At 35.5% G+C, this 21,991-nt stretch overlaps 1 protein-coding gene across 4 annotated transcripts in view; it reads right to left on the reverse strand.

The window, feature by feature from the left end:
* LOC108134775 (dnaJ homolog subfamily C member 16) overlaps positions 1-21,991 on the reverse strand; it is a 412,650-nt gene that overhangs the window by 353,590 nt on the left and 37,069 nt on the right. For all 4 annotated transcript variants that reach the window (XM_041708562.1, XM_041708563.1, XM_041708564.1 and 1 more), the window contains one exon: positions 13,587-13,766. In XM_041708562.1, coding sequence (XP_041564496.1) covers positions 13,587-13,747 — 161 coding nt within the window. In that variant the 5' untranslated portion in view covers positions 13,748-13,766. The remainder of the gene's footprint in view (positions 1-13,586; positions 13,767-21,991) is intronic.

Raw genomic sequence — 21,991 nt, forward strand, 5'->3', positions numbered from 1 at the left:
ATATAGACTTAGTGAAGAAGAAAAGGCTAATGTTAGGGAAATGATTAACGAATTATTGTCTGCAAAAAGTTATACGTCCTAGTAGTTCCCCTTTTGCTAGTCCGATGATGCTGGTCAAGAAGAAGAACGGTTCAGATCGTTTATGCGTAGACTACAGGAAACTAAACACAAATACGGTGGCAGATAAATACCCGTTACCACTTATAGCTGACCAAATAGCCCGTATGAGGGGAGCTAGTTTCTTTTCTTGCTAAGATATGGCTAGTGGCTTTTATCAAATTCCAGTTCACCCGGACTCGGTCGAACGTACGGCATTTGTAACGCCCGAGGGGCAGAATGAATTTCTCGCCATGCCATTTTGGTTAAAGAACGCTCCATCGGTGTTTCAACGTGCAATAATTAATGCTTTGGGACCATAAGCCCATACCTATGTTATTGCTTATATTGACGACGTTTTGATAGTTGCAGAAACGAAAGTTCAGGCAATGGAAAGATTAGATGAAGTCCTTAAAATTTTAATGGAAGCCGGTTTCTCATTTAACATAAACAAGTGTACATTCCTCACACAGAAAATAAATTACCTAGGGTATGAAGTTAGTGCGGGAGAAATACGACCAAATGGTCGCAAAATAAAAGCACTTGTGGAACTACCACCTCCTCAGACGGTACCTCAGTTAAGACAATTCATAGGATTGGCTTCCTACTTCCGGCTTTTTGTGCCAAAATTTTCAGAGTTATTAAAACCATTATTTCTACTAACTTCTCAAAAATGCAAGGAACTTACATGGAAAGACGAAAATGAACAACTGAGACAGAAAATAATAGAAATTTTGACAAGTTCTCCAGTACTGACCATCTTCGATCCCAAACACCCTGTCGAGTTGCATACAGATGCAAGTATGGTTGGTTATGGTGCCATTTTGATGCACCGAATAGATAAAAAGCCGTATGTATTCGAATATTTTAGTAAATGCACAACTCCAGTCGAGTCCAAATACCATTCTTACGAGTTAGAAACTCTCGCAGTGGTGAACGCCGTTAAACATTTCAGGCATTATTTGCAGGGTCTCGAATTTGTGATTTTTACGGATTGCGATTCATTAAGGGCAAGTCGTTCCAAGACCACATTGACGCCGAGGGTACACCGGTGGTGGGGGTACTTGCAGGCTTTTCAGTTTCGCATTGAATATAGGAAAGGGGAGAGAATGGCTCATGCTGATTTTCTGTCTCGGAATCCTCTACCCGTCCAAAAAGACTCCCAATTAGAAAAGGTAGTCGAGAAGCGCATAAATTTAACCGAGGTCTCCGACAACTGGCTACTCGCCGAACAACAGCGCGATCCAGAAGTTTCTGAAATAATCGAAAAGCTACGTAACGACGAATTAGAGGAATATTTACTAAAAACTTATGAGTTGAGAAAAGGTATGCTCCATCGAAAAATCCAACGCAACGGAAAAACACGCTGTCTGCCCGTAATACCCAGAGCTTACAGATGGGCTGTAATAAACCACGTACACGAAGCTGTAATGCACTTGGGTTGGGAGAAGACATTAGATAAAGTTTATGCGCACTATTGGTTTGCCCACATGTCAAAATATGTAAGGCGTTTCGTAGAAAATTGCATTACATGCAAAATATCAAAAGGCTCTAAAGGTAAAGTGCAGGCAGAACTCCATCCGATTCCAAAAATAGATATATTTTGGCATATTACAGGGAAATTGAGTGGCAAGAATGACCAAAAAGAGTATGTCATTGTTATTATAGACGCTTATACTAAGTTCGTATATTTGTATCACACTTTGAGTTTAGATACGGAAAACTGTGTGAGAGCAATGAAATCTGTTGTCTCGTTGTTTGGTTTGCCAATGCGTGTGATTGCCGATCAGGGTAGATCTTTTGCCAGTTCCGGATTCCGCGAGTTTTGCTCTTCCCAGAAAATTAACCTTCATTTCATTGCCACCGGCGCCAGCCGAGCTAACGGGCAAGTTGAACGCGTAATGAGTACGCTTAAAAGTATGCTTACAGCGGTCGAAACAAGCCAGCGCTCCTGGCAAGATGCGCTATTAGAAGTGCAGTTAGCTATTAATAGTACGATTAACCGTGTCACCAAAGTAAGTCCTTTGGAATTAATGATCGGCAGGGAAGGAAGGCCATTCGGTTTGTTGCCTATTACAAAAGAAGAGGAGGTAATAGATAGGGTCAAAATTAGAGCGCAAGCCAAAGAAAACATTGATCGGAACGCCAATTACGATAAAAAGAGATTTGATAAAAACAAAGCAAAGATTGTAAAGCACCAGGTTGGTGACTATGTGTTGATTAAAAAGGAAGAGAGAAATCAAACGAAGCTAGATCCTAAATTTAAGGGGCCATTTGAAATTATTGAAGTTTTGGAGGGAGACAGATATAAACTAAAATCGTTAACTAGTAAACGGCAGTATAAATATGCACACGAACATTTACTTGCAGAAATAGTTGAAGAATTTGATCATTCGATTGATGAAAATAATTAGTTCCGAATGTCATATGTGTATACGGCTGCACCACGATTCTGTGTGAATGCGTGGCGGGAGCATATGTGTAAATCCTACGAGGATGCTTGGCAAGAACAATTGTGTGAGACTGCACCACGATTCTGGGTGAATGCGTGGCGGGAGCATATGTGTATACGACTGCACCATGATCCTGTGTGGATACGTGGCGGGAGTCAGGAGGACGAGTTGGTGTCCAATTGGAAATAAAGAGAAATTGTGAAAATGAATATTGTTGAGATATAACAAGAAACGCTGTTATTGGTTGTATGTTTATGAAATAATTGAATGATTTAGATTAGAAGCTAATGTCAATAAATAATTGAAAGGAATACTGCTTGTTGTAAAGCTTAATGGGTCATGACCACGCATACACGAGGACGTGTGCAGGTCAGGAAGGCCGTGTCGCAGTTCTCAGAAATATTTGAATTCGATGAACGCTAAAGTTATTTGGCGCTCAGATTTCGTTGTCGCTTAGCATAAGCCGCTGGTTCCTGGTAAAACATGGATTCTAGGAATTCCTGCTCTACTCGTAGCGCGACGGCATTGCCAGATCTCTTTTAGAGTGACGTAGTCGTCAAGTGAGGCCCGGTCGCCCAAGAGAGAGAGAGAGATAGAGAACCGGAGAGCAAGAAGATGAGCTCTGGTATTTGAAGGGTAGTCAGTTTGAATTGGGCTCTTGGCGCGATCGGGACTTACTGCGCAATCGAAATGGCAGACCATGAAAATACTTCTTCTCCGTTAAATATGTATATTAATGTGTTTTTTGGCTTTTGGACAGTAATCATTTCATTTGTTTCAAAGCAATCAAACTTCATTAGTCGTTCCGATAAATTTTCTACTATGTTAAAGGCATGTTAGTTTTTTGTTATTCTGTTAATTTTTGAGTGTTCATATCATGGTATACAGTTTTCGCTCGGAGGTGAATTCGTTAACATTACCGAATTTCCCTTTAACATAATCAAAGTTCCCTTGCTTGCTAACAAATTTCTAAGGGCAATTACTATTTGGGGGGAATTAACACAACTGACTGCCGCTACTGCTCTTAACAAAAGCCCATTATTTGCCAAAGTTTTCCAGGCAAATCTCTGATCAACATTTGGTTCGCTGCTGCTCCTAAGCTTTGTGCATTATTGGTGCACACATTTAATGTCTAAAATTAGTCAAAAAATCATTGGTAGCCAAAAATAACAATAACCAACAAAAGTGTTGAACAACTCGTGTGAATCAGCTGCTTGGCACCAGTGTTGTAAACTTGTCACTAGTTTTCGGAACCAAAGTTGCCAAAAAACTATGAAAAAGGTCCCAACACAACACGCTTTGAACAATAAGAACATTAAATTAAGGGGTAATAAGAACAAAACACTTTTAAACTAAACTTAGATAATTAACACTTCTAACCATATAAAAGCAAACCGAAAAGCGCTTGCTAAAAATAGGTCCCAAGAAAATAAGTATTTTTTTTCGTTCCTATCAAATTCGTTCGGAAACTAGAGCAGGGGCGGCGGATTTGCAAAACTCCAGTAGTCCATCACAAAATAATTTTTAAAGAGTCAAATATGTTCCTATTAACCAAATCTGTTATGCAACAATGTTCTTAAACATCAAAAAATAGGGTAAAATTATCATTTGCACTTTAAGTTATCGCAAAGTATTTTAAAAGAATTAATTTCTGTTCTTGCAGATCTGAATCCGTCAAATACTTGTCGAAAAGTTTCCGTGAGTTTTTTGCGGAAGTTAACAGAGAATTTACAGAGGGAACTTAGATTTTATGTAAATCTTTCGAAAGTGAAAATTGAAACAGGTCTGGGAAATTCGAATCCGTGTGAATTTTTCGGAAGTGAAAACTGGAACAGGGCTGTATATGTTCTAGATCAGCATCACTAGGAGAGTTGATCTGATTCATGTCCGTCTGTCCGTCCGTCCGTTTCTACGCAAACTAGTCTCTCAGGTTTAAAGCTATCTACACGAATCTTTCCAAAAAGTTGTCTTTCTATTGCAAAAAGTATGTATGTTGGACCGAGCCGAATCGGACGACTATATGTATAGCTCCCATAGGAACAACCACAAAATCAATAAAAAAAATATAGCTTTGTTTTTTTTTGATTTTTTTTCTAAATCTTTGAGATATCATTATGGTTAATGATTTTAGAATTACGATTTAAATTTCATCAAAATCAGGCGACTATATCATATAGCTCCCATGGAAATAATCAAAATGCTAAGAACAAATAAATAAACAACAAGAAAGGAAGCAAACTTCGGCAACCGAAGTTCATATACCCTTGCAGCTATTTGCAAAAATTAAACATTCTTGAAAACAATAAAATTATGATTAACTTGCGTATATGCTTAAAAACATTAAAGCTATAATGATTTGCTGCTCAATTATTCGATAGTTCCTATTGCATCTATATGATATCGTTGTCCGATTTTAACAGAATTAAAAGGATAAATCTTAACTGTCAAATTGTTAATAAATCAAAAAGATTTTAAAAAGAATTACAAAATAGAACAGTTACATTTTTAAAATTCTTTTTTTTATATTTTTATTGTTCCAATGAGAGCTTTATGTTGTAGTCGTCCGATTATAATGAAATTTAAACCGTAATTTTAAAATATTTAACCATTACTATGTGTCGAAGAACTACAACAAAAAATTAAAAAACAGCAGACTTATAATTTTTTTTCATTAATATTTTCCGATTGTTCTTATGGGAGCTGTATACTATAGTCGACCGATTCGGATAATGTACTACCTGCAATGTACTACCTGCAAAAGAAAAAAAACTTTTGGGAAAGTTTCATGCAGATAGCTTCAAAATTGAGAGACTAGTTTGCGTAGAAACGAACGGATAGACGGACGTGGCTAGATCGCGTCTCCTAGTGGTGCTGCGTTGCAAACTTCTGACTGAAATTATAATACTCTCTGCTAGGGTATAAAAATACATTTTACAATTATAATTTTTTAATAAATGGTGATTATAGTTTTGCAATAGCTTTCCAAATCTATCATCGTCTGAAATGAGTCCTCTTATAATAAGGACATATTAAGGTTCTCGCGCTTCCAATTATTATCCGGAATATTTTTGAGAGGGTTCAGTGGAAAACTACGTCAAATTGTTAATAAATCAAAAAGATTTGAAAAAGAATTACAAAATAGAACAGTTACATTTTTAAAATTCTTTTTTTATATTTTTATTGTTCCAATGAGAGCTTTATGTTGTAGTCGTCCGATTATAATGAAATTTAAACCGTAATTTTAAAATATTTAACCATTACTATGTGTCGAAGAACTACAACAAAAAATTAAAAAACAGCATACTTATAATTTTTTTCATTAATATTTTCCGATTGTTCTTATGGGAGCTGTATACTATAGTCGTCCGATTCGGATAATGTACTACCTGCAATGTACTACCTGCAAAAGAAAAAAACTTTTGGGAAAGTTTCATGCAGATAGCTTCAAAATTGAGAGACTAGTTTGCGTAGAAACGAACGGATAGACGGACGTGGCTAGATCGCGTCTCCTAGTGGTGCTGCGTTGCAAACTTCTGACTGAAATTATAATACTCTCTGCTAGGGTATAAAAATACATTTTACAATTATAATTTTTTAATAAATGGTGATTATAGTTTTGCAATAGCTTTCCAAATCTATCATCGTCTGAAATGAGTCCTCTTATAATAAGGACATATTAAGGTTCTCGCGCTTCCAATTATTATCCGGAATATTTTTGAGAGGGTTCAGTGGAAAACTACGTCAAATTGTTAATAAATCAAAAAGATTTGAAAAAGAATTACAAAATAGAACAGTTACATTTTTAAAATTCTTTTTTTTATATTTTTATTGTTCCAATGAGAGCTTTATGTTGTAGTCGTCCGATTATAATGAAATTTAAACCGTAATTTTAAAATATTTAACCATTACTATGTGTCGAAGAACTACAACAAAAAATTAAAAAACAGCATACTTATAATTTTTTTCATTAATATTTTCCGATTGTTCTTATGGGAGCTGTATACTATAGTCGTCCGATTCGGATAATGTACTACCTGCAATGTACTACCTGCAAAAGAAAAAAACTTTTGGGAAAGTTTCATGCAGATAGCTTCAAAATTGAGAGACTAGTTTGCGTAGAAACGAACGGATAGACGGACGTGGCTAGATCGCGTCTCCTAGTGGTGCTGCGTTGCAAACTTCTGACTGAAATTATAATACTCTCTGCTAGGGTATAAAAATACATTTTACAATTATAATTTTTTAATAAATGGTGATTATAGTTTTGCAATAGCTTTCCAAATCTATCATCGTCTGAAATGAGTCCTCTTATAATAAGGACATATTAAGGTTCTCGCGCTTCCAATTATTATCCGGAATATTTTTGAGAGGGTTCAGTGGAAAACTACGTCAAATTGTTAATAAATCAAAAAGATTTGAAAAAGAATTACAAAATAGAACAGTTACATTTTTAAAATTCTTTTTTTTATATTTTTATTGTTCCAATGAGAGCTTTATGTTGTAGTCGTCCGATTATAATGAAATTTAAACCGTAATTTTAAAATATTTAACCATTACTATGTGTCGAAGAACTACAACAAAAAATTAAAAAACAGCATACTTATAATTTTTTTTCATTAATATTTTCCGATTGTTCTTATGGGAGCTGTATACTATAGTCGTCCGATTCGGATAATGTACTTCCTGCAATGTACTACCTGCAAAAGAAAAAAAACTTTTGGGAAAGTTTCATGCAGATAGCTTCAAAATTGAGAGACTAGTTTGCGTAGAAACGAACGGATAGACGGACGTGGCTAGATCGCGTCTTCTAGTGGTGCTGCGTTGCAAACTTCTGACTGAAATTATAATACTCTCTGCTAGGGTATAAAAATACATTTTACAATTATAATTTTTTAATAAATGGTGATTATAGTTTTGCAATAGCTTTCCAAATCTATCATCGTCTGAAATGAGTCCTCTTATAATAAGGACATATTAAGGTTCTCGCGCTTCCAATTATTATCCGGAATATTTTTGGGAGGGTTCAGTGGAAAACTACGCGAAAGTTATCTCGGCTAAATTCCGTGAATTTTCGCCATTCATGTGAAAAGTTCTCGACAAGCGTCTTGGCTATTCTGTCATGGTTTGCAATGCCATCAAGAAGAAAAAAATGGCTTACGCTACTACTGTGATGAGTGCATTGCTGTGGAACCAGCTCCCCGCGATTCGCAAGCTGCATCATGGTACAAAGATCGGGGGCTAAAATAGATTCTGTACCCGAATGTGCAGGTCGCGATGTGGTGCCGCAATGGACGTCCGTTTTACCCACTTGATTTGAACAAAATATATAAATGGCCACAACACCTCATGAATTACCAAAAACTGTGTGTCACAATAAAAAATACATATTTATTTCATTATATCCTTAAAAAAGGCCAAGTTGATAAGCTGAAGGTCAAACAGTTTAAATTTTCTTATGTTATAAGAATTTATCATTTAAGACTGCAATTCCTTCTGCACGTTTTGCAAACCTGTGTTCAGCCAATTATTCGATCGTTCCTATGGCAGCTATATGATATTGTTTTCCTGTTTGACTTAAATTAAAATCTTAAATCTGAACTATCAAATGATTACATATTAAAAACATTACAAATTAATTACATTACATTACATTACATTACAAATTAAAAAATTTTCAAATTTTATTTTTTTAATTTGCCGATTGTTTTCATGGGAGCTATATAATATAGTCGTCCGATTTTAATAAAATTTAAATCGTGATTCTCAATTACTTAACTTTTACTACATTTTTTTTCCCCCATTGATTCTATGGGAGCTATTTACTATAGTCGTCCGATGCGGCACGCCTTATGTACTACCTCCAACAGGAAGAAAACTTTTGGAAAAGCTTCATAAAGATAGCTTTAAAACTGAGAGACTAGTTTGTGTAGAAACGGACGGACGGACAGACGGACATGGCTAGATCGACTCTTCGAGTGATGCTGATCAAGAATATATATACTTTTAAGAGTCGGAGATGTCACCTTCAAACTTTTGACTGAGATTATAATACCCTCTGCATGGGTATAAAAATGTAAGTAAAATATTATATGTTACAGGTGAAAAGGTGAGTTAAATGGCTTGAGTAATGTGAGAAATTTGGTTTGAAGCGTCTGTAGTAGTTGCAGAAAGCTACGAATCTTCTTGATTCATCTGTATCAGGAGGAACAGGATATTGCTTCTTTTGTACTTTCGTTGATATAAGATGCTTCTAGTGATTTACGCTAGCTATCAAGCTCGTTTGTGAACTAAGTTGAGGTTTTTCCTTTTTGGTAATTTTTTCTTTAATAACCTCCGAGGTTTCACCGACAATTGTGCTTAGAAGTTTATTGATAATTGCATCAATTGTAAGCTCATTTTGAACTTTGTAAATGGTTGATCCAATTGTCTTTGACTTAGTTACCTCTATAGCAATTCCTTCGTAGGGCACTTTTCTCATCTTGACCAATTTTATTGCCGTAATGAATCGTTGAAGATGTATTTTTTTCCATCAAATTCTGTCACAGCATTTGAAATTTCGCTAATGTACGTCCTTTGGGCGACTGCTTGTCAGCCATTTAATAATGTTTATTATCTACTACACTATTGTCAGTATCGGAATCTTTTTTATCTTGGTCTGATAATTCAGATTAAATTAAAACGGCGGGAATGGTAGGATCTATTATTATATCCAAACTATACCTCTCTTTTATTGTTAATAAATTCGATCGTGAGGTTAGGCTAGGTTAAATATGGCTGGAAGTGGATGAAATTCAACCCCCCACCCTAGACCGCAAGGACCTTTTGTGATGCCATGTGATCCGAGTAAAAGGTATGTCCTTAAGCTCGTTAAAGGTGCGACTGTTTAAACAATCTGGTATGGTTCAAGAATCTCATGAGGTTGGCTATTTTGATACGTGGTACGACCGCAAGATTGGGAAGAGTGTTCCTGCCAAAGTGCCTGAAACGTTTAGGGTTGTGCGCTGGGCACAAACACAGGAGCTGATCGATGGTTTTTTCCTCGTCTGTCTATCTGCAACTACGGTAGAAGTCGTGATACTGGAATCCGAGTCGTCTAGCATTATTGCCCATGTGGCAGTGTTTTGTAAGTGCACCAATTAGGATGGATATATCATTCCTTTTATACTGAACGAGAGCCTTTGTTTTGTTTTGGGCTACGTGTGGGCCATGTAAGCATAAACGGTTTCATATAGCTGCCATAGGAACGATCAAATAATTGAACTGGAAATCATCATATCGTCAATGTTTTAAAGCATTAATTGTATCTCTTAACATCCGTCTGAGACACTCATTTTCTGTATCTATAATCAAATTACTATTTGGGGGGAATTTAAACAGTTGACTCTGCCAAAGTTTTCCAGGCAAATCTCTGATCAACATTTGGCTCGCTGCTGTTCCTAATCTTTGTGCATTATTGGTGCACACATTTAATGTCTAAAATTAGTCAAAAAATCATTGGTAGCCAAAAATAACAATAACCAACAAAAGTGTTGAACAACTCGTGTGAATCAGCTGCTTAGCACCAGTGTTGCAAACTTGTCACTAGTTTTCGGAACCAAAGTTGCCAAAAACGATGAAAAAGGTCCCAACACAACACGCTTTGAACAATAAGAACATTAAATTAAGGGGTAATAAGAACAAAAACACTTTTAAACTAAACTTAGATAATTAACACTTCTAACCATATAAAAGCAAACCGAAAAGCGCTTGCTAAAAATAGGTCCCAAGAAAATAAGTATTTTTTTTCGTTCCTATCAAATTCGTTCGGAAACTAGAGCAGGGGCGGCGGATTTGCAAAACTCCAGTAGTCCATCACAAAATAATTTTTAAAGAGTCAAATATGTTCCTATTAACCAAATCTGTTATGCAACAATGTTCTTAAACATCAAAAAATAGGGTAAAATTATCATTTGCACTTTAAGTTATCGCAAAGTATTTTAAAAGAATTAATTTCTGTTCTTGCAGATCTGAATCCGTCAAATACTTGTCGAAAAGTTTCCGTGAGTTTTTTGCGGAAGTTAACAGAGAATTTACAGAGGGAACTTAGATTTTATGTAAATCTTTCGAAAGTGAAAATTGAAACAGGTCTGGGAAATTCGAATCCGTGTGAATTTTTCGGAAGTGAAAACTGGAACAGGGCTGTAAATGTTCTAGATCAGCATCCCTAGGAGAGTTGATCTAGCCATGTCCGTCTGTCCGTCCGTCCGTTTCAACGCAAACTAGTCTCTCAGGTTTAAAGCTTTCTACACGAATCTTTCTGAAAAGTTGTCGTTCTATTGCAAAAAGTATGTATGTCGAACTGAGCCGAATCGGACGACTATAGGTATAGCTCCCATAGGAATAACCACAAAATTAATGAAAAACAAGAAAGAAAGCAAACTTCGGCAAGCCGAAGTTCATATACCCTTGCAGCTATCGCAAGAATTAAATATTTTTGAAAACATTAAAATTATGATTTACTTGCGTATATGCTTAAAAACATTGAAGCTATGAAGATTTGCAGCTTAATTATTTGATTGTTCTTTTATATATTTTTATTATTTGTATGGGAGCTATATGATATAGTCGTCCGATTTTGATGAAATTTAAACCATAATTCTGAAATATTTAACCATTGCTATTTGTCGAAGAACTAAAAAACAAATTAAAAAACAGCAAAGTTATAATTTTTTTCAATTATTTTTCCGATTGTTCCTATGGGAGCTATATGCTATAGTCGTCCGATTTTGATGAAATTTTAATCATAATTTTGAAATATTTAACCATTGCTATATGTCGAAGAACTAAACAAAAAATTAAAAAACAGTAAAGTTATAATTTTTTTTCAATTATTTTTCCGATTGTTCCTATGGGAGCTATATGCTATAGTCGTCCGATTTTGATGAAATTTTAACCATAACTCTGAAATATTTAACCATTGCTTTATGTCGAAGAACAAAACAAAAAATTAAAAAACAGCAAAGTTATAATTTTTTTTCAATTATTTTTCCGATTGTTCCTATGGGAGCTATATGCTATAGTCGTCCGATTTTGATGAAATTTAAACCATAATTCTGAATTATTTAACCATTGCTATATGACGAAGAACTAAACAAAAAATTAAAAAACAGCAAAGTTATAATTTTTTTTCAATTATTTTTCCGATTGTTCCTATGGGAGCTATATGCTATAGTCGTCCGATCCAGCTCGTTCCGACTTATATACTACCTGCAATAGAAAGACAACTTTTGGGAAAGTTTCATGCAGATAGCTTTAAAACTGAGAGACTATTTGCATATAAACGGACGGACAGACGGACAGACGGACGGACAGACGGACGGACAGACGGACAGACGGACGGACAGACGGACATGGCTAGATCGACTCTACTAGTGATGCTGATCAAGAATATATATACTTTATAGGGTCGGAAACGTCTCCTTCACTGCGTTGCAAACTTCTGACTGAAATTATAATACCCTCTGCAAGGGTATAAATATAGCTTTGCTGTTTTTTAATTTTTTTTCTACATCTTTGAGATATAGTTATAGTTAATGATTTTAGAATTACGATTTAAATTTCATCAAAATCAGACGACTTACCCTATATAACTAAAACAACAGTACATTACTTAAATACCATTGCATTAAAGCTGAAATAGTCGTTTCGATTCAAATATAACGAGGGGCCGTAACTGGATTTCTTACTTTAACATGCGTGCCGCCTACGTAATTCGGGTATGACATAACGTTCGCCTCATTCATTGACGGTATCATTGAAGCTGAGAAACAGAGACAACAATATGGACTCGAGATTTTTTTTTTTGATAATAAGTTTACGGTCACACTGTCTTTTTAACGTTAAATTCAAACTTTATTGTATTAGGTTTATCACGCTAACTTTAAGGTTTAAAGGGTTCAATTCTTCCCTTTAAATGGGAATACATTTAAGCCTCGCTTTTTCATTCCTTTTTGTTGCCAACTCCAATAAATGAGAAAAATTTTACTTTTTATTGGCCCCGGTGGTATTTTATCGAATGGTAATTTTATACTTAACATTGCCAAGTAGATTAACTAGAAATTATATTCCCCTAATAATAATTCATAGCGATCTATCCTGTAATATCACCTTATTAACATGATTTTGTTAAGCGAACCACCACGAAACTTCTTGAGCTGACATCTATTGCTATTAAGGGATTTAATATTCGAAATGTAGACTGAAGTTTTATATAAGATTTCAGTAAGGCTTTTGACTCTTTTAATCATTCTTTTCTTTTATTTTAATAAGATCAGCCGGGTTTCCGAAAAATCTGTTTTGCCATTTATAGGGGCACGCCTTCGATTATAAGGTATTTTCTTCATAATATGCCACTGGACCGCAATTATTAATTCAACGATTTAGCAGTTTTTCTTCACCCAAAATTAAAAGGGGAAAGACGTTATTTACATTTTTTTTTTGTCTTTTTGCTTTCTTACTCTATTAGATTACTATAGCTTCTTGTACCTACTCTTGTAAATCGTAATTTTACAAAGCGAAGCGCAAACAAAAAACTGCATTGTCAAATATATTACCGCTCTCTATTAAGGTTAGAATTAAACAACACTTTAGTAAAAGATGAAACTGCCCAACTTCAATCAAAATTAATATTCAAATATCAAGGCACTCAAACCAGCTAGCGGAACACAAACCCGGCTAAGAAGAAATGTCCTACCAGCCCGTTAACTAATGTGGCCACACTTCAACCAATTAGGCCTGTTAAATGGCATCAAGTAAATTTATTTATTTAAGATTTCACACTTTTGTCTTGTCCAAAAAAGAAAAAGGTTCAAAATAAATGAAATAATATAAACAAAATAAAAATCACATAGGCAAACATCTAATATTAAATTCCAGGAATAATTACAATAAAAATATCATTCAAAACATCAATAGTTATGAAAGGAAGTACATATATTTGATTGTTTGAGTTCAGTAACCTTTGTATCACCGAATTATAGTATTTTTTGATAGACTTACCATTCTTTTGCCAACTGTTTGTATGCTTTTCTAATTTCTTGTGCATTAGCAATCTTATTTAGTCCTAAAATAGCATAGGGGTCGTTTGAAGCGCAAAGACTTATTGTGAATGTTGCGCACAGAATCAAAAAGGAGATATGATTATAAAAGGGTTTCGTCATCGTAGCGTGTATGCTTTAACTGTAAAAATAAACATTCAAATAAAATAAATAAAGGTATCAGTTGCCATTTCTGATATTTACATATTTTAATTTGGTGCATAATTGTAAATTTTGTATGCCAGTTTGTTAAATAAATTGTAATATAATATTGCTACGTTCTAAATTTTTATACACTTGCAGAGGGTATTATAATTTCAGTCAGAAGTTTGCAACGCAGTGAAGGAGACATCTCCGACCCTATAAAGTATATATATATTCTTGATCAGCATCACTAGTAGAGTCGATCTAGCCATGTCCGTCTGTCCGTCTGTCAGTCTGTCCGTCTGTCCGTCCGTTTATATGCAAACTAGTCTCTCAGTTTTAAAGCTATCTGCATGAAACTTTCCCAAAAGTTGTCTTTCTATTGCAGGTAGTATATAAGTCGGAACGAGCCGGATCGGACGACTATAGCATATAGCTCCCATAGGAACAATCGGAAAAATAAATGAAAAAAAATTATAACTTTGCTGTTTTTTAATTTTTTGTTTAGTTCTTCGACGTTTAGTAATGGTTAAATATTTCCGATTTACGTTTTAAATTTCATCAAAATCGGACGACTATAGCATGTAGCTCCCATAGGAACAATCGGAAAAATAAATGAAAAAAATTATAACTTTGCTGTTTTTTAATTTTCGGTTTAGTCCTTCGACATTTAGTAATGGTTAGATATTTCCGATTTACGTTTTAAATTATATCAAAATCGGACGACTATAGCATATAGCTGCCAAAGGAACAATTGGAAAAATAAATGAAAAAAATTATAACTTTTCTGTTTTTTAATTTTTTGTTCAGTTCTTCGACATATAGCAATGGTTAAATATTTCAGAATTATGGTTTAAATTTCATCAAAATCGGACGACTATAGCATATAGCTCCCATAGGAACAATCGGAAAAATAATTGAAAAAAAATTATAAATTTCTTGTTTTTTAAATTTTTTTTTTGTTCTTCGACATAAAGCAATGGTTAAATATTTCAGAATTATGGTTAAAATTTCATCAAAATCGGACGACTATAGCATATAGCTCCCATAGGAACAATCGGAAAAATAATTGAAAAAAAATTATAACTTTGCTGTTTTTTAATTTTTTTTTAGTTCTTCGACATATAGCAATGGTTAAATATTTCAGAGTTATGGTTTAAATTTCATCAAAATCGGACGACTATATCATATAGCTCCCATACAAATAATAAAAATATATAAAAGAACAATCAAATAATTAAGCTGCAAGTCATCATAGTTTCAATGTTTTTCAGCATATACTCAAGTAAATCATAATTTTAATGTTTTCAAAAATGTTAAATTCTTGCAATAGCTGCAAGGGTATATGAACTTCGGCTTGCCGAAGTTTGCTTTCTTTCTTGTTTTTTTTTAAATTTTCAATAAACAACATTAAAAAAAAGTTTGGTCTAAAAGAATTTCCAGTGGAGGCTCAAATCATCTGAAATATACTAACCAAAACTTATTGGTGAAAGGAAAAAAATAGTCAACTATTCATTGTAATATTTATTTTTAAATAACCACATTTTTATTTATGGTTTCAACTTTTGAATACTTTTATACGGGTGCCAATTTTATCATATATATGGCAAAGAGGTGGTGTATTGAGCGTGATTTACAGCAAATAACACTATTAGGTAATTCCAATTATGGGTCATTCTTCTACAAACCGAACACCATTTAATGAGTAAAATTTTTAATTTGCTGGAAATTTTTTTTACAGATACTATGTTAAATAAGTACACATATGTATAACGTAAAAAAAATTACTTTTTTTTAGTAATAATCAGGGTTTGCATTTACTACTCCGTAGCAGCGAGATTCATAAAAATATTGCTATGTTATTGCTATCGCAAGAGCCGTAGCAGAGCCATAGCAGAACAACGATGTTGTTACGGCCCTTGTCAGAGTGAGAGCGATAGCAATAGCAAAACGAAAATCGAGAAGCGTAGCTTATCAAACGCTGGTTATAATATTACGACACTTTAAAAATACCACACATTTCATAAAATACCCATTTGAATGAAAGTTTATATCTTCGGCTGCAGCAGTTTTATCAACTTAATTCTTCTTCTTAATTTCTTTTGCATTTATTTCTTCATAACTTATTTCACCACCACAAATTTGTTTAACTGTGATGCCTAAAATAGGCTATACAATATTTTGGAAGTGCCTACAGTATTTACTTAAAAATTTTCATGAATATTATAAAGGGTTTTTCAATAGGTGCGATTCAACTTTTTTCGGATAGGGACGGCGAACGACGCCATGTTTTTCCTTGTTCTCTTGACATATGTATGAAACTTCATTAGTATACATTTCATCATGGAACGCTACACACTTGAACAGCGATTGCAAACTGTGAAAATTTTTTTTAACAAAATAATCGTTCTGTTGCTGCTACTTTAAGAGCATTACGTCCATTTTACGGTTCATTTAACAAGCCAGCCAAGTTACACCCAAATTTACAAAGGCGATTCGTATAGCTTGCAGTTAAAAGTACAAACTTTAAGCGCGTATTACTCAAAATGGTGTTTTCAAAGTCGGTGACCAACATTACTCGAAAACGGCTAAGCAGTTTAGTCTTAAATTTTAACACGTGCTTCTTAAAAATATGTTTATGTAATTAAACAAAGATTTTATTAATAAGCAATATTACAGCGAGAACTCATAACTCAACGTTTTTAACTCTACTAGTTCTTCACTTTATTTTTTTTTGATTTATGTTAATAACGAATCAATGTTATTTTATTGACAAACGAAAAATTTCTCGTTTCTTCCTTGCGGTCCAATTCTTTACTGCTAAGACCGAGGCAAGGCAACAACAATTTCATTGAACAGCTAAATCAAAAGAAATTTGTTTTTGTCTTTTGTCGACTCTACACTGAGTCTACACTCTACTTGTGTTCGTGGTGTTTTTTAAATGTGTTGGTAAATGCACTGCCAAAAGGCAGTTTTGAGCACCCCTGATTTAAATAAAATTCACTTCCGAGAGATTCAGACGGATTCAAATCTTCCAGACCTGTTCCAGTTTTCACATCCGAAAGATTCACACGGAATCTAAATTCCCTCTGTTACTTCTCAGATTCCGCAAAGTATTTTTTTTATTTTTGCGGTTGTTCCGACTTTTATACTACCTGCGATAGGAAGACAACTTTTTGGAAATATTTATGCAGATAACTTTAAATCTGAATGACTAGTTTATGTAGAAACGGACGGACAGACGGACATGGCTAAACCGACTCTCCTGCTGATTAAGAATATATATACTTTATAGAGTCGAAGATGTCACCTTCACACTTCTGACTGAAATTATAATATCCTCTGTTAATTTTTCCTCCATAGGTGAGTTAAATGGCTTGAGTAATGAGAGAAATTTTGTATGAAGCGTCTTTTGTAGTTACAGAAAGCTACGAATCTTCTTGATTCATCTGCATCAAATCGACTCTAGTGATGTTGATCAAGAATTTATACACTTTATAGAGACGGAGATGTTACCTTACAAACTTCTGACTGAAATTATAATACCCTCTGCAAGGGTATAATAACCGCAATGGCTACCAATGAAATCGAAGATCTTAAACTTAAATGAAATATGTGCATGAAAAATATAAACCGAACGTATCGCTATTTAAAAGATGGAATGTCGTTTAGAAATCCGAAATACGCAAATTGAAAATTCTGCACTTATTCAAAATAAAATTGAAGTGAAAGATGCAAAAGATGTTTTCCGCAAAGAGTTTAAAGAGAGTGCCGTTTTATTAAAATCATTGTTTATTTCAATTTTAAATAAGGCTAAAGAAAATACTGTCAAGAAATCCCATATTTAGCGAAAAACACTCAGAATTTTAAAATTTTATAAGTCTTTTTAAAACTTTTGTTGACAAAAAGGACACTTTGAACGATATTCAAAAATCCAATCAATAAATTTCGTGCTTAGCTGAAGACGCTTTAGGAACAGTTAGGACATTTCAAGTCAGTGCGGAAAGTTATCACAAATCCCTTGCTAACCTGAAGCAGGTGTAAGATAATGTCTGCCTTTATTTTTTGACAACATATCGACTTTTTTTAATTTTCCCTCAACAGGCGATACCAAAATATGGTAACGGTAGAGGCTTCCAAGCCAAAAATGGTTGAGCAGGCCCAATCTTACCCTAAGAAGAATGGAATTAGGAGTTTGTCGCTGCCAGGAACGACCCTGTCTAATGTGTGTATAGCAACTCAGCTAAACATCAGATTGAAAACTGCGCTTCCTTCGCAGACACTTCAGCAAAGATTCGATTTGGCTAAAAGAGCACCCTTATGCATTAACTGCTTAAGAAAGGGTCACACTGTCAAGACATGCAAATCGAACAGATGCAGATGCACAAATCTCGCGTTGTCACACCCTTCTCAGCTTGCGCTCATGCAAGGCACTCCATCCACTTAGCATGTTTTGCATGCCGCATCGAATAGTGTTATTCTTGCATTCTGTTGTGAGCGTTCAAATCAAAAGTGGCGAGTTTGTATTAGCTTGAGGGTTGCTGAACTCTAGTTCAATAATAAACTTTGTGACCGATGAGCTCGTTCAGAGGCTCAAAATTACAAGAAAAAACGTGTGCTTGAGCTTGCGAGGCATTGGTGGGGCCAATGCCCAGCTACAAAAAAAAAATACCCACGATTGTGAAGACGCGAGAAGGAAACAGAAAAATATTTCTGGTTATCATCCGGATCAAACGGTGAACACCAGCGGGTGAAGGGGGGCTGGAAATATTCACTTGGTAGATTCATTATTTTTTAAGCCCCAAAAAATAGATTTGCTTATCGGCGCAGATACGTTCCTTGAACTTATCTGTTGGCCAGATAAAGCAGGAGCCTGAACTTCCCATCTTACAAATGGCAATTCTCGGCCGGATAGTTTCAGGGAGATGTACCTCTGAAATAAGAGTAAAAGCTGAAGAAATGTTACATCTCAGCTGGAGTCAATTGACACTGAGCAACAACTCTGTCAACAACAGTTCAAATCTGACCCAAATACTCTTGACTTGGTATACATGTACCCCCGAAGATGCATCTTGAATTCATGGCGGAATATGTTTCAATGGGCCACATGTTTCCCACCAATGACAAAGTTCCGAATACTCCGCACTATTTCATTCCGTTCCAATACGTTCCGAATACTCCGCACTATTTCATTCCGTACTAATACGTGTTACGGCCGCAAAGTACCCCAACTAATTTGAGAGTAGTTTTTGATGCATCCACGCAGATAACGTTAAGAGGAGCTGTACTCGAATCTGCTTTGGTTTCGGACGAAGCTGACCGAAACTTTCAGCTCATAGTATAGAGTTGGGATCCTTCTGAGTCCCTGAAAATCTTTAAATTAAATACCGATACATAAGGAACTTCGCCGATTCGGATAGCAGAAATGGCACAACCAACTCATCCAAAGCCTCAAAGGTTATTCAGAATGATTTGTCGATTTGTTAACTGGCGCCGGATGCCTTGAGAACCTGCACCGCCTTCGAGACGAAGTTTCTCAGGTTTTTCAAGAGGCAGGTTTCGAATTGGCAAAGTGGTTATTAAACTGCCCTGAGTTATCCGCATCTGATAGCGCTGTAATGCCACTTACGGCAGACTCAGACGTAACTAAGACGTTGTTTGGTTGCCGGTTAAATATTGCTTTCAATTTCGGTTAGATGACTTCTTTCTGGATCTTCGCGCGACAAAGCGAAATATTTTGTCGGTGACTGCTTGACTTTTCGATGCACTAGTGCTCTTGTGTTCTTTGGTCACAAAGGCAAAGATGTTGTTGCATGAACTGTGGCTTCGAAAGAAGAAGATTGGGACGAGTCCCTAGCGATGCAGTTTCTTATATCGTGGGAGACCTTTAAAGCAACACTTCTGCAGCAGCCGAAAACTAAGGTATCGCGATTCGTCCACACAAATCCGCAAGTCCCGATTCAAATACATGGATTCGCCGACGCTTCCATGCGAGCGTATGGAGCGTGCATCTACGTTCGTACTCAAATTGCTGAAGACGAAGACTTTTCCTCGCAGTGTGCAGCTCACCCTTTAGCAGATCTTTACAATCGTGTCAGGCCATTGCTAAATTTTCCCATTGAGAATGTTTTCCTGTGGACAGACTCCGAGACCACGTTACACTCGATCAAAACCTATACTTCAATTCAAGATTCAAGAGTGGTCGGAGAAAGCCATTTGGAGACCCGTTCCCGAGAGTTAACCCAGCAGACATAGTGTACCGGGGATGTGACGTGGATGAGTTTACAACGTCTATTTGGTTCGGTGGGCTTTCGTTTTTGCTGGACTCAGAAAATAATTGGCCTGTAAATAGACATTTCGAACTGACGCCTGAAGTAGTTTCAAGGGAATTACACAAATCGGCACTATCTCTCGTAGTCAACCCAGAGCCAAATTATATGCTTCAAAAACTAGAATCCTTTTGGTCGCAGCCTGAAGCTTCTGAATTTGCGTGTAGGTTTATCGTATTATTCAAAGGTGCAACGAATATTTTAAAGCTAAACCCCTTTCATTCAGGAGAATAAATTAGATTGGTGTTCCTCGACTTTGCTACGTGTGGGGTATCGGTTATTGAATGCTCCTATCCCGTTGTGGCTTTCTTAAAGCTCACAGTTCGTCAGAGCGTATGTGTCATACCTGCGCGTTACGAAGTGTCACGCTGGCTCTTGACCCAAATCATGGAAATCTTGCCAGCAGATAGGCTTTGGGATCTCCGCCCGTCCAATATCTGTGGCGTTGATTTTGTGGCCTCTTCAGCACAATGATAGTATCCGTGGTAAGCCACCGTAAATGGTATGTTTTGCGTCCAAAGCGGTCCACTCAAAATAAGTTTCCGACATAACCACTGATGCATTTTTGTTGACCTTTCAAAAGTTCGTGAGTGGCGCGGCAACGCCACCAGCTCTTCGGCGCAGTTCGGCACATTAGGGAGTAAGTGCAAAGCACCTGTTTCTTCGGACGGTAGGCCAAAACTACGGCCATGACTGCGGAGGAGCTCGGAACTCTCCTCACAAGCGTGGAAGCCGTGCATAACTCCAGGCCCCTCGGAGCACTAAGCAGCGACCCGAATCACGGTAGAGCCAGACCCCCAGGCATATACTTATCGACGGCCTCTGTGAGCTGTCGTCGTAGTCGCAGAGGACAATCTTTTTTTTTTATGTGTGATGCTTATGAAGAATCAATGTTAATGTTAATGTTAAAAATGGAGGGGAGTTTTAAAAAATACTTCAACTACTGCAAACCGTTTTCTTGTTGATTGAACCATCAGCAGTAAACAGCCCTATGCCAGTGTAGCCACGTTTAATCGCGTTTGTATTCATACTTCGGATACTTTCCGCAAACCATTTGGCTGACGGCTACAGACCCCCAAGCACAGGAAATCATAGTTTTAAAATACTCTGCGATAAGTTAAAGTGAAAAATATATATTTACAGCACTCTTTGATTTTAGCTTAATAAATTTGGTTATTAATAAAATATTTGACTTTTTAAAAATTAATTTGCGGAGCTATTTTTTTATTACAAGTTATCGCATTTTTTTTAAATAAAAAAAACTAATTTTTATTGCCAAAATTGTAGGAAACTGGTTTTAATGGGTTATAAGCTCTTTAACAAGTTCGTCATAGAAATAGGTATCATGTGCACATAACAGATTAAAACAAGTTTTCTATGAAATAAATATTAAGTTTACAAAATTTGTGGTGGTGGAATACGTTATGAAAAAATAAATTAAAAAAAATAAAGTCGATAAGACAGTTACAGCTCAAGATATAAAATTTCATTCAAAGGGTATTATAAACTGCGTGGTATTTTTCAAAATTTTGTAATTGTAAAACTAAAGAAAAGTTTTTAAGGACCTTATACACGTGTTTACTTATGAACATTTATTTTTTTTAATCCGAGTGGTTTTTTAAAAGAATGTGGAGCACATAATTAAAAGAGAAGTCAGATATAGGAGTTTCGTATGCTTTGCTCCCTCCGTTACACTGTGTGCGATCGGTATATTACTCGTTGATTTTTTATTATATTATTTAACAAATAAATAATTTAATAAAAATAAATATTTAACACCTCTTTGACACCAACCAAATAAATACAGATAAACGCAATGGCAACTAAGGATATCGAAGAGCTTAAACACCAACGAGATGTTTGCATGAAAAATATTAACCGAACTTATCGCCAC

This window comes from Drosophila elegans, unplaced genomic scaffold (assembly GCF_018152505.1).
Source record: "Drosophila elegans isolate 14027-0461.03 unplaced genomic scaffold, ASM1815250v1 contig_271, whole genome shotgun sequence".
In the NCBI taxonomy this organism is placed as follows: Eukaryota; Metazoa; Arthropoda; class Insecta; order Diptera; family Drosophilidae; genus Drosophila; species Drosophila elegans.